At 45.5% G+C, this 13,179-nt stretch overlaps 1 protein-coding gene across 2 annotated transcripts; it reads right to left on the reverse strand.

Annotated features, from left to right (window-relative positions):
- Positions 1–30: 30 nt before the first annotated feature.
- On the reverse strand, positions 31–13,169 carry Hars1 (histidyl-tRNA synthetase 1). 2 transcript variants are annotated; one of them, XM_036204462.1, is made up of 13 exons: positions 12,976–13,169; positions 12,637–12,726; positions 8,059–8,178; positions 5,872–5,967; positions 4,676–4,801; positions 3,747–3,854; positions 3,490–3,588; positions 3,228–3,321; positions 2,943–3,070; positions 2,607–2,849; positions 1,079–1,195; positions 742–888; positions 31–436 (listed from the first exon to the last, which is right to left on the reverse strand). In XM_036204462.1, the coding sequence occupies exons 1-13, from the start codon at positions 13,063–13,065 to the stop codon at positions 362–364; spliced, it is 1,533 nt and encodes a 510-aa protein (XP_036060355.1). In that variant the 5' UTR covers positions 13,066–13,169; the 3' UTR covers positions 31–361. The 2 variants fall into 2 exon arrangements, with proteins under 2 accessions (XP_036060355.1, XP_036060356.1); XM_036204463.1 differs by lacking the exon at positions 12,976–13,169 and adding an exon at positions 12,903–12,942.
- Positions 13,170–13,179: the final 10 nt, after the last annotated feature.

A 13,179-nucleotide genomic window follows, 5' to 3' on the forward strand; every position in this document is an offset into this window, starting at 1 on the left:
AGCAATAGGCATTATGGACACAGACAGGCGTTAGCGGTGGAGACATTTATTGAACTTTTTGGCTGTGGGTTGTAGGGAGGCATCTGTTCATCTGGTCCGCACAGGAGTTTAGGAGGCAGAGTCCTGATTAATCCACCTACACTGCTCCTCCCCGTCCCCAACAAGGAAAGGGTAGTTCTTGGCCATTTTTCTTTTGCCAGTGATTACCAATAATAAGGTAATGATAAAAACAAAAAAAGCCACTATTTTGACCACCCTTCAGTCTTCTGTGGGTCATAAGTACACCAACTGTTTAAATACATATGCAGTTTTGTTTCAGTTCAAATAAGCCCAATTCTGATTCCCTGCCAGTTTGTTCAGTTCAGCAGATGGAGAGGGGCTGATGATCTGTTCTTCTTCTGATCTCCTCCACAAGGTCTTCTCTTCGGACATCCACCTGGCCGGGAAGGAGGAAGGAGGTATGAACATCTTTGGGTCAGCGATTCACTGAGTGCCTGCTTCTAGTTAGCAGGTTTGGCTCACTGGGACATGTACCCAATTAGACATCCCAGGGTGGATAATGCCCCTAGTAAAACATGTGCAGGTGGATGCTGGGGATCTGAAATGTCATGATTGTAGTTAAAGTCTAAGCCCCCAGATTCTTTTGAAGTTAGTACTCTATGCGGCTCAGGTCTCAAACAGGCCTGGGCCGACCAGCAGTTGATGCCGCCTTGTCCGTTACCTTCCTGCTTGCCTCCTTACCTCTTCTCTGCTAGTCACTGAACGGAGCTTGACAACACCATCCTTGAGCTCCTGCTCACCAATGATGGCCACCAGTGGGATGCCTGCTTCCTCACAGTACTGCAACTGGTTCAGTAACTTCGGGTTCTTCTTGTAGAGCAGCTCAGCCTGCACATGACCAAACAAGAAAACAAAGGTGTCCTCTGGGAGGAACTTTGGGGGGGGGGGTGGGGTGCAGCAGGTACCTTGTTCTTTGCTGCATCTCAAGAAGCAATGGGGGAGGCACTATTGTAAACTTCTGTTAGTTTGTGCCTAGTACTCCCAAGTTCGCTACCACCCCGGGGACTGCCTCCTGTACCTTGATCCCAGCATCCCATAACTCTGAGACAAGCTTCAGTCTCTCCTCCAGCAGCTTCTTCTGTGCAGATGCCACAAGCACCTGTGTCTCTGTGGTCCGGACCTTTTCCTCTAAAGCCTAGGGAGAGGCAGGCAAGAGTCAGTGGGACTAAGTGATCAAGGAGCGACGGGGAGGACTATAGTTAGGACCCTGAGAGACTAGGTCCAACTCGGTGAGCTCAGCTAGGGAAGGTCCCAGCCTTCTCATCTACTAGTAGGGACACAAAATAGTTCTTAGAAGGCGTACGAAATGAACTGACTTGTATGACTTGTCAGAATAAATGATGACTGGAAAGCTGGGTACATCTCTAATTCTAGTGCTTGGGAGGTGGAGATAGAAGGATCAGGCCTTCAAGGCTCATCTTGAATATGTGAGTTTGAGGCTAGTGAGTCTCAAAAAACAAAAAAAAAAACAAAAAAAAATCCCCCCCACCCCCAAACTCAACCAACAAATCAACCAACCAAAACACACAACACCAAGGAAACAAATGAGGGGGCTGGAGAGCTGGCTCTGCAGTTAGGAGCACTGGCTGCTCTTCCAGAGGACCTGAGTTTGATTTCCAACACTCACATGGCAGCTTATAGCCAGCTGTTTGTAATTCCTGTTCCAGGGGATCCGATGCCCCCTTCTGGCCTCCATGGGCACCAGGCACAAACATACAAGTAGGTAAAATACCCACACCCATAAAAAAAAAAAAGTTACAGAACACAACACAACACCAACAAAAAGGACTAACTATCCCAGGGCAGCAGTACAGTACAGTTCAAACTCCCTTCCATTTGGTTAGGGCCACAGCACGGTCACAAAGAAGGAGTATTCTGAGACCACCTCAACCCACCACTGGGAGGCTAGGTATGTGTGGATGCAGGATCAAGGAAGAAGACTGCTATTTGCTAATGCCCTTGACTTTTTCTGGAAAACTATTTTCAGAGTCACACCATAAGATGCCCACTAGAATAATGAACTAGAATAATAATAATGTTTTGTGTCAGAACTACGTTAGCTGAAAATGCACCAAGCATGTAACAACATTAAGTAGTATTCTGCCCCTGGGAAGATGTGCATCTTAGATACACCAGCCATGATTCTTGATAGCTCTGATCCAGTGGAGATGGAATAAAGAGCTACAAAACTATCCTACAAGCCAGACGTCATGGCTCAACCTAGCCCAGCCAATCAGAGGCTAAGCCAGGAAGATTCAAGGACCTCCTGGCTGCACACTGAGTTCAAAGCCACCCTGGACAACTCAGTGAGACCCTGTCTCAAATCAAGTGAAAAATAGCATAGTGATAACAGTGCTTGCCTAGCACACACAGGGCCCAGGTTCAAGTTCCAGTATCACAAAACAGACAGACAGACACACACAAAACTGGCCTTTTATAAAGAATTGAGACTCTTCTGTCCAAAGCAGCACCTGTCCCCAAGAGATCAAAGGTAGCTTTGGCACCATCATCTACCCTCCTGTGTTCTACCAACCCCCAGGACTCACCTCTAATCTTTGCTCTACAATGGAGAAGATCCGCTCTACTCCAATACTGAGCCCGACGCATGGCACCTTGCGCCCTTTGGGGTCAAACATGCCTACTAGCCCATCGTAGCGCCCTCCAGCAGCTACACTGCCCACACCCAGGGGCTCCTCCCCAGCCTGGGTTGGCATCTGTAGCAGCACTGCTTCATAGATGACCCCAGTATAGTAGTCTAGGCCTCGAGCAAGGCTCAGGTCAAAGGAGATCTGTGGAGGTAAGGTCATGGTCAGTAGCAGATTAGGATCAGGGATCCCAAGCCACAGCGGTCAGGTAAGGCTCCTATCTCCAACTTGACTTACCTTGTCATCAATGCCAAACAGGGTCAGATATTCAAACAGCAGCTTTATGTCTCCCAAGCCCTCCAAGGCCTGTTTGTTTTGGGAGAGTTTAGGATCCTGGAATAACTGCTCCACCAGAGACACCCCACCTGAGGAAACAGATTTGTAGGTTAGACTGACAAGAAAAAAAAACAGTAGGTCTGCCTTTTGTCTGGGCTGCAGGACATGTACACATGAACACACGCTCGCGCACATTTCAATTTCAGGACGGAGGGCAGTGATGAGGCTGCTGGGTTCTTTTCTCACCATGCTGTTGGACATAGACCCCAATGCGATCAGCCACTTCTGGTGCAAGGCCCTTCTCTCCCACCATCTCACTCTTCACTTCCTCCCAGGGTACCTGGGCAGACAACAACAGTCAGAGGCCGCCACACAGCTGCTTCCCTACCTACCACACAACAAGTGCGGACCCTTTGACCTACATGCTGGAGCCAGAGCTCCTCCAGTGGGCACAGAGACAGCTATCTCCTCCTTTCTCATTGCTTAAAACAGGTGTCTGGGTTATTACCTTATCTAGTTTGTCCACTGAGGAGCAGATGGTACGGAACTTGCTATCAGGAACACCACAGACAGCAAACATCCCATCTAGGATGCGCCTATCATTTACCTGTGAGGAGCAAGGTGTAGGGAAAAAGGGAGCTGCTTATTTTCTGCTGATTCTGCACAATTCCCAGTCGTCATGGGCTACTGATCCCTCTGCACAAGGACTTCTCCCTGTGAGAGGCCAGGCCCCACCTTCACCTCCCAGTCCCACCCAGCTCTGACCTTGACCAGGAAGTTGCCTCTCTGAAGGTAACTCAGGATCTCACACATGATCTTCAGGCACTCTGCGTCAGGAATCATGGGGTCGAACTGGCCAGCAATGTCAAAATCCTGCAGGGGAATAGAGAGGGAGAGGGGTGGCATGTGAGACTCCCGAAACCTCGGCTGTCTACATCGAAGCCCGGGCCTTCCCCTTCATTTTCTGTTTCTTCAACAGCCCCCGGGCCCTCACCAGTCCTGCTACCTGGTCCATTATGGAATTATTTTTCTTCAGCACCCACTTCTTCATGTTCTTCCTCAACTTCTCCTACTGTTGTGGGGGCAATTTCCCAGCCTTAGTCAGTGTCTCTGTGTCTGTCTCTCTCTGTCTGTGGTAATACTGGGAATTGAACCTAGGGCTTCAAGCATGTGAGGAAATCACTGTACCACTGGACTACAGTCCCAGCCCTTCCCACTGTATTCTTTTGCTATTTTTTTTTTTTTTTCTGTCAGAAGTCCTGCCATTAGTCTAGAAGACTTGACAACACACACTGAATTTCCTCGTTCTCTGTTGTGATTGTAATACTGTGGTTTAATACACAGGACCTGGAGCTAGGGATGTGGCCCAGTGGTAGAACAATTGCCCAGTGTCCTAGTGTGTACATGGCCCTGCATTCGACCCCTAGCACTAAAAAGTAAAACAAACTAATTTTTTCCCAAACAAAACACCCCTCCCCGCTAACACCCAAAGCTACCAAACCAGGCCCCAAACCTCAGATTCAGTGTCTTAGTCTTCATCTCCACTAAGCCATTATGAGGTCTACATGAAGATATCAGAAATCTAAGAGCATTTTCGAGGTCATCCAGTCTGCTCAGGACACCACAGCACCCGGTAGATCCTATCAGAGAGGGCCTGAGTTACCCATCCTGCCCCACGGTTTTCCAACACTCACACACTGATAGAATTCGCGGTAACGGCCTCTGGTCATAGCAGGGTTGTCCCGGCGATACACCTTTGCTATATGGTAGCGTTTAATGTTAGTCAGTTTATTCATTGCCAGATACCGAGCAAAAGGGACCTGGTAACAGCGTTAAGGAAAAGCCGCCTGTGGCTGCTGGAAGTCATTGTCACCCACAGAAGCTGGGGTCTAACCACTCCCTGTAAGCGTGACAGTGTACTTGTGACTGTCAGAAGAATGAACTGTGCAATCATGAAAGGCGGCTGAGTGGGAAGGCGACTCAGGCTCCTTCCTCTCCCTCTTGCTCCTGTCTCTCCTGGGCTATGCTGCCTAGGCGAGAGAAGGGGGCTCGGCAGATCAGACAGAACAGGACAGGGCGTGTGGAATGCCCGAGTGGATGACTCACTGGCAGAGGGGCTGGGTGTGGTGGTCTGAACCACACTGGTCTCCACAGGCTTGTGTATGTGCATGCTTAGTTCCTAGATGATGAACTGTTTGAAGGATTAGGTAGTGTTGGAGGAGATTTATCACTGGGAGTAGGTTCTGAAGTTTCAAAAGCCCACCCTGGGCCCAGTCTCTGTCTGTCTTTCTGTCTGTCTCTCTCAGCTCCTTCTCCAGCACCACGCCTGCCTGTGTGCTGCCATACTCCCCAGCATGATGAAAACGGACTAACCCTCTAAACTGTAAGCAAGCCCCCAGTGAAATGCTTTCTTTTCTAAGAGTTGCTTTGGTCATGGTGTCTCTTCACAGCAACAGAACACTGACTGAGATGCTAGGAGATAAAGGAAGTAATGGTCGATTACAGAGAACTCTGTCCACTGGAAGGGCAGGGGAGAGGAGCCTGTCCTGGAGCTCGCTTTGTAGCCCAGGCTGGCCTCAAACTCACAGAGATCCACCTGGCTCTGTCTCCCGAGTGCTGGGATTAAAGGTGTGCACCACCACTGCCCAGCGAGCTATTCTTGAGCCAGGAGACTGTTGTAAAACTAGGAACAGGGCCCTGACAGAGAGATGAAGATTTCTAAGGCTATATTCCGCTTAGCCAAAGTCCTTTATCTTGGTTTAGAGAAATAAGTCCTTTCATTGTAAATGGCTTCATATTAATCTTACCTATGCCTGATGCCCCTAAACCCAAGTTCAACCCCAGTGAGTGCCAATTCATCCAAAGCCTTAACCCAAGTCTAGAAAGATACAGTGAGGTCATATCGCAGGGACAGCAGCTCCCCACCCTGGTCTTTCAGGTCATAGATAAGCTTTGAGTCTTCTCCATACTTCCCAGTCAGTGTTTCCTGGAGAAACCAAGAAGAAATGGGGTCACAATAAATTACATTTTAGGTTTGTGTTTTTTGTTTTGTTTTGTTTTTGAGGCAGGGTCTTATTATGTATGCCTGGGTGGCCTTGGGCTTCCAGGGATCTATCTGCCTCTACCTCCTGAATGCTGGGATTAAAGGCTTGAACCACCTGGATAGAAATCACTTTATTATTATTATTATTATTATTATTATTATTATTGTTGTTGTTATTATTAGTATGTGATGCTAGAGATTGAACCTAGGCTTTCTACTTGATAGGCAACCACTCTATCGTTGAGCTGTATCCCCAGCCCTTAAAGACCATTATGAACACAAAAACTTACTCCTCTAACAGGACTAATCTTAACCTGTCTATAGTTCTATAATCCCTCTGCTTTTCATTCCTAGTGCTCACAAGTCTGAAGTAGTTACAATAAAAAAGTAGTAACCAGCACACATTTCATCCCGGGAGTCAGAGGTAGAGGCAGGTAGTTCTCTGTGAATTCAAGGCCTGCCTGGTCTGTATAGAGGGACCCTGTTTCAAAAACACACAACAAAACAAAAGTAAAAGGCAATAACAATTTTGTGTTGATATTCTGCTTACTTTTTCCTATTTTGTGCAAAAGCTAAAGTATTACCCTTTTTTTTTTTCCTCTTTCATTTTTCGAGACAGGGTTTCTCTGTGTAGCCCTGGCTGTTCTGGAACTCACTCTGTAGACCAGGCTGGCCTCGAACTCACAGAGATCTGCCTCCTGAGTGCTGAAATAAAAGGTGTGTGCCGCCCCCAAAAGTATAACTTTTAATTTAATTTTTTAAAAACAATCATTTATGTTTATTGTGTGCATTCATAGGCCACAGCACGCATAAGGTCACTGGCTGACTTGTGAGAGCTGGTTCTCTTCTTCCTTCTTGTGAGTTCTGAAGATTAAACTCAGGTCATCAGGCTTGGAATTAAATGTTTTTACCCAAGCTGAGCCATCTTAATCAGGCCTAAGGTATTATTATTTAAAATAAAAAGTATGTTTTGTCTATGTGTGTATGCCCAGCACGTGCATGTCTGGTGCCTGTGGAGGTCAGAAGAGAGTGTTGGATCCCCTGGAACTAGAGTTACAGATGGTTGTGAGTCACCACAGGGATTACGAGCAACAAGTGCTCTAACTGCTGAGCTATCTCTCCAGCTCTGATAAAGTAGTTAGGGGTTTGCAGTGATCTTGCAGAAGACCCCAAGTTTGATTCACAGCACCCAAGTCAGTCACCGCCTAATGTAAACTCCAGCTTCTTGGACATCCTATACTTCTGACCTCCTCAGGCATGTGTACACATGTACACACATTCACACACAGCACATAATTAAAAATAAGTCTAACCCCCATCATTAAAAGGTAAATAAATGGGGTTGGGGATTTAGCTCAGTGAGTTCAGTCCTCAACTCTGGCCAAAAAAAAAAAAACAAAAAAACAAAAAACCAAAGAGAGGTAAATAAATAAAAAGATGTATACTTTTCCAGTGGGACTCGGGGCAGTGAGATACACCTATAACTGTAACACTAGGAAGGCAGAAGCACCCTGCTTATGGTTCAGGGCCAGCCTGGGTTATGATGAGACCATCTCAGAACAACAGTACAAAGCTCTGCACTTCGTTCACTAACACCGTTCTATTAGATGTTTATATTGTTCCAATGAAAATACATTTCCAAAATATGTCCATAGGCATATCTGTGCACACAGCTTTCTGGTTTTGAGTATTTTTCTTGAAGATAAGCTTGTAGGAATGCATTATCAGGTTAGCAAACATAGATGCTTTTATAACGTCAGAAACTGAAACAGAATGTCTTCAGGATGTTACAGCAGTCCATGCACCCTGATGTCGTCAACTGGTTATAATATATCCCTCTGACCAAACTGGCCAAGATTGAAAAAGCTGTAAAGTCCTCAGTGTGTGGACTCAAACATTTGTATTCCGGTGGTGCCACAGACTGAACTCTGTCTAATGCGTTAAAATTCTAACCTCTGCAACCTTAGACCCCTTCACTCTGGTATTCATAAGCCCACAGCTCCACTCTTTGGTCTCTCCTTACCCATCTCTCACCTTCAGTTCAAACACAGGTGTATCAATCACTTCTGCCCCATGGCGTTTGAAGCAGCGGATGATGACATCAAACACCTTTTCCCGAACTGCCATCTGCCGCGGACTGTAGTCTCTTGTGCCCTTGGGAGTCAAAATCAAAACTCAAGGATGACATTTAAAACAAAGAACAAGGGGTGGAAGGGATGGCTCAGCGGTTAAGAGCACTGGCTGTTCTTCCAAACGACCTGGGTTCAATTCTCAGCACCCACATGGCAGCTCACAACTGTCTGTAACTCCAGTTCCAGGGGGCCTGACACCTTCACACAGATATAAATGCAGGCAAAACACAAACACACATGAAATAAATTAAAACAAAGAAAAATAAGCTGCAGAACTATCCAAAGTCTAGCTGAGCAACAAGAAACACAAATGATGTTGAAATCGTGGATTTTCCTACAGGCCACCTAGTGGGCAGACAGCTCAGAACAAGCCCTGCCAACTCCAAGAGTCACTGGCATCAGCTAGCTGGCTGGATACTGTTTCACAGAATTCAGAACCGTTTTCTCAACTCAAAACTGAGTTTTTTGAAAACTCAGGAATAACATTTGCTTGCATAGCAGACAGTACCTACTAAACAAGCGTATTACCAATTCAAAGTGGCTCAGTGGGTTGAATTCTAAAGTTTGCATGCAATTTTTCAACATCACTTTCTTTCAAATTATATTTAACAAAATTATTTCTGATAAAAAGCTCTAACCAGGCCGGGCGGTGGTGGCACACACCTGCAATCCCAGCACTTGGGAGGCAGAGACAGGTAGATCTCTGGGAGTTGGAGGCCAGCCTGGTCTACAGAGCTAGTCCAGGACAGACTCCAGAGCTACTGAGAAACCCTGTCTTGAAAAACAAAACAAACCTCAAACCAAACTGGGTATGGTGGGGGTGGGGTGTAGAGGCAGAGGAAGGTAGACCACTGAATTCCAGGCCAGCTTGGGCCATAACAGTAGACCCTTTCTCCAGGAGAAAAAGTGCTAATCCAAGTGTGGCAGATACATTTCATAGCTAAATTATAGGCTGTCAAGAAGTCAAGTTACTCCTAAGAGTAAGTTTGTAGTAGGCTGTCCCCTCTAGGTCAAAGTTTTTAGTCTGGGCTGTTCTAGACTGCTCCAAAACTTTTGGTGGAAGGACCTTTTCATGTTCTTAGCTATTATCAGTTCAAAGTGTATTATTTCTATGTACATTTGCCACATTTGAAATTAAAAGTGCAAAAATTTATCAATGTACCATTACAAATGAACACAAATAATATTTTAAGAGAATTTAAAAATGTAGTGAGAAGAGTAATATCGATCACATTTTTGCAAATCTTGTTTTCAGTCTTATTTTTTATGTGTATGGGTGCTTTTCATGCATATATGTTCCATGTATCATTTGCATGTCTGGTGCCCATGGAGGCAGGAAGAGGATATGAGATCCTCTGGAACTGGAGTTACAAGTAGTTGTAACCTGCCATGTGGATACCAGGAATCAAGCCCAGGTTCTCTGGAAGATCAGCTCTTAACAGATGAGTTCTCTCTCCAACCCCATTTCTGCAAATCTTTAATGTTTTCCTTAATAAAAGTCAGCCAACTTTCCTATGTGCTTTTTGTATTAATTTTCTATTGCTGTGTATTGGTCTGACTGAAAAATATGAAGAAACTCTAATCTTACACAGGTGGGTTCTTATAAAAGGCAGAGTACTCTAATGAGCTCCTCAACTGTGGATATTCTTTTTTGATAGCACACCAAAGTCCAAGTGCTTATTTCTTACAGACTGGCTGAAATGTGGAATCTGAAAGCTACAGCAATGAAGTTTCCCATTGTTACATTTGGAAGCATCAGTCAACTGGGGAGGGCGGTGCATGCCCATAATAGCAGTATTTGGGAGGCTCAAAACCAGTTTGCTTTACATAGTGAGTTCCAGGTCAACCAGGAACACAGAGCAAAACTCCGTCTCAAGAAAACAAACTCATCAAGCACTTCTCAGTTATATAAGGTAACTGGAGTTACTAAATACATGGAGACAGAGATCACCTATGGACTGACTGACGGGAAGGTGGAAAGGGGAATATTGTTAAATGGGTGCAGTTTCAATTCTGAATGATTAAAAAGTTCTGGAAAAGCAGGTATAACAGCTCCTGTTCCCACACTCGGGAGGCCAAGGCAGGATTGTGGTAAGTTACAGGCCAGCCTAGGCCACAGACTCAGACCCTATCTGGAAGAAGAAAAAAGATGAGTATCGTTGATTATACAATAATATGAATATATTTCATGCTGCAGAACTATACATTAAAATCTATCATTGAGCCGGGTGGCGGTGGCACACGCCTTTAATCCCAGTACTCGGGAGGCACAGCCAGATGGATCTCTGTGAGTTTGAGGCCAGCCTGGGCTACAGAGTGAGATCTAGGACAGGCACCAAAACTACACAGAGAAACTCTCTCGAAAAACCAAAATAAATAAATAAATAAAATCTACCACTGTATCTTCTACATTGAAGGATCTCTTTTATTCATGTATGATTTTATGACATCTGCACTAGTCATCTAGAAAACACTGGCTTATTGGTAAGTCATAGAGATCCTTATAATATTGGACCACATATCTCACCAGGAAAATCTAAGTATTGAGAAGTTGTCAAACTCAGGGTAAAAGATATGTAAGTCTGGGCTGGAGAGATGGCTTAGAGGTTAAGAGCACTGACTACTCTTCTAGAGGTCCTGAGTTCAATTCCCAGCATCCACATGGTAGCTCACAACCACCTGTAATGAGATTTGGCTCTGTCTTCTGTCTACTTAATAAATAAATAAATCTTAAATTAAAAAAAAAAAAAAAGGTGAGAATTGCCTCAGGTTGTTTAGACAGCCCAGCAAGTAAAGATGTTTGCTGGGCGGTGGTGGCGCATGCTTTTAATCCCACTCGGGAGGCAGAGGCAGGCGGATCTCTGTGAGTTCGAGGCCAGCCTGGTCTCCAAAGCGAGTTCCAGGAAAGGCGCAAAGCTACACAGAGAAACCCTGTCTTGAAAAACAAAACAAAACAAAACGATATATGTAAGTTTTGTAAAATTTTTTTATGTGAGTGCTTGAGTTTCATCATTAGCAACATACCACTGCCAGAAGACTTCCTTGAGTTGGCAAAGCCCACTTCTTTTATTATCACCAAAATGGCTGCCAGAGAGTCAACTCTGAAAAGCCATCAGCTGTCTGCTTCGTAGCAGAAATGATTTATATATGTCCTTGTTTCCTCCTAGTGATACTTATTATAGGCAAGGGTCAAAATTCAACACAATTAATAATTTTAACTATAAGGACATTATCTATTTATTTATTTTTAGATTTATGTGTATGAGTGTTTTGCCTGCAAGTATCTTCTTTGTACCACGATCATACCCGATGCCCATGAAAGTCAGAAAAGAGCATCAGATCCCCTGGAATTGAGTTACAAATAGTGAGCCTCCAGCAAGTGCTCTTAACCACTGAGTTATCTCTCCAGGGACCCCAACCTGCCCTCCACCCCCCCCCCCTAAAAATATTCTTAAGGTAAATTCAATTTTTAAAGAAGGTTTATCTTATTTTATGTGTATGGGTGCTTTGCCTACATGTATGTCTGTGTATCATGTGTATGTCTGGTGCCCATTGAAGTCAGAAGAGGGTGTTGAATCCCCTGGAACTGGAGTTACCACAGCTTGTGAGCCACTATGTGGGTATTGGGAATCGAACCTGGGTCCTTTGCAAGAGCAACAAGTGCTCCATACCACTGAGTCATCTCTCCAGCCCCATTTTTTTTTTTTTTTTTAAATGGTGAGTGCATGGAGCATGGAACACACAGTTGGTTCTCTGTATCTGCAGGTTCCATATCCACAGATTCAATAAACTTCACTGAAAATACTTGGGGTTGAAATAAAATTCTGCCTGTATTAAATACATAGTTTTTTTCCATGTCATTATCTATGAACAATAACTACCTACATTCTATTAGCTGTTAGTAACCTAGAGATGACGTTACAGTACGTGAGAGAATCACATAGGTTATATGCAAACACCATTTCCTAAAAGGGACTATTCAGCTGTAGACTTTGGTATCCACAGACGAACAGTAATCCCTTAGTGCTATCCAATACGAAGCATGTTTAATTTCCCCCAACTATCTCAATAATACCTTTTCACACTTGGATTCTCTGCATTCTCTAAACTGCTGAGCCATCTCTCCAGCCCTAACGTTCTTCATATCACCAGTCATATTTTGTAATTGCATATCCCTGCGTGGAATTATTTGTCTTAAATCTCTGTCTCAGTAGAATGTGAGCATCACAAAGACAGGCGGCTAGTGTGGTACATTCAGTGCACACCACCACACACACGGACTTACTCAATGACTATGTAATGAATGAAAGGAGCAGCAGTTAGCCGGCTGACTCCCCTGAGCAGCTTTGTTTCCGTCATCACCGAATGACTCAGTTTGAGATCTATCCAGCCCAGTGCCTACACCAACTACTGACTCCTTTGCAATATTTCAGATTGTGATCAGGACCTCCCTCTGAGGCCTCCCACAGCAATAGTTTACCTTGGGGGTTTTGAGCACAAATTTCTGTCTGCCTTCATCATGACCCAGCTGTGCCTTCAGTTTTAGGAGTTTCGATACCTCCTCCTCGATCTGTGGGGGGAAAAACGCCGCTGGACGGTCTGTTCGTCCCTCCCGTCCCTCCCGTCCCTCCCTTCCCATGCACTCGTCTCGCATAGGCCTAGCCTGGCTTCTTTCGGAGACCCACCCTGGCTACCTGCTCACTCAGCCTCTTTCCCTCTCCCAGCCTAGCCCCTTCATTCACATGCCTGTCCTCCAGCCAGACCGCCCTCTGTGTTCCTCCGGTTTTGTCGGGCCCCTCTCCTTCCATCGCAGTCCCACCTGCTCAGCGGAGGCTTTCTGCTGCTTGAGGCCCCTCACATGTTCTCCCTGGAGTCGCACCAGCTCCTCCAGCGCAGCACGATCTGCCATCCTGGCTGCCAACCGGAACTGACTGCTGCTGCCTAACCCCGCCTTGGCCGTCTTTAGCCTAGGTTCGGATGACTTCCGGCTATCGAGTCAACGCCTCTCGTGCCTAGAGTGTCT

This window comes from Onychomys torridus, chromosome 13 (assembly GCF_903995425.1).
Source record: "Onychomys torridus chromosome 13, mOncTor1.1, whole genome shotgun sequence".
In the NCBI taxonomy this organism is placed as follows: domain Eukaryota; kingdom Metazoa; phylum Chordata; class Mammalia; order Rodentia; family Cricetidae; genus Onychomys; species Onychomys torridus.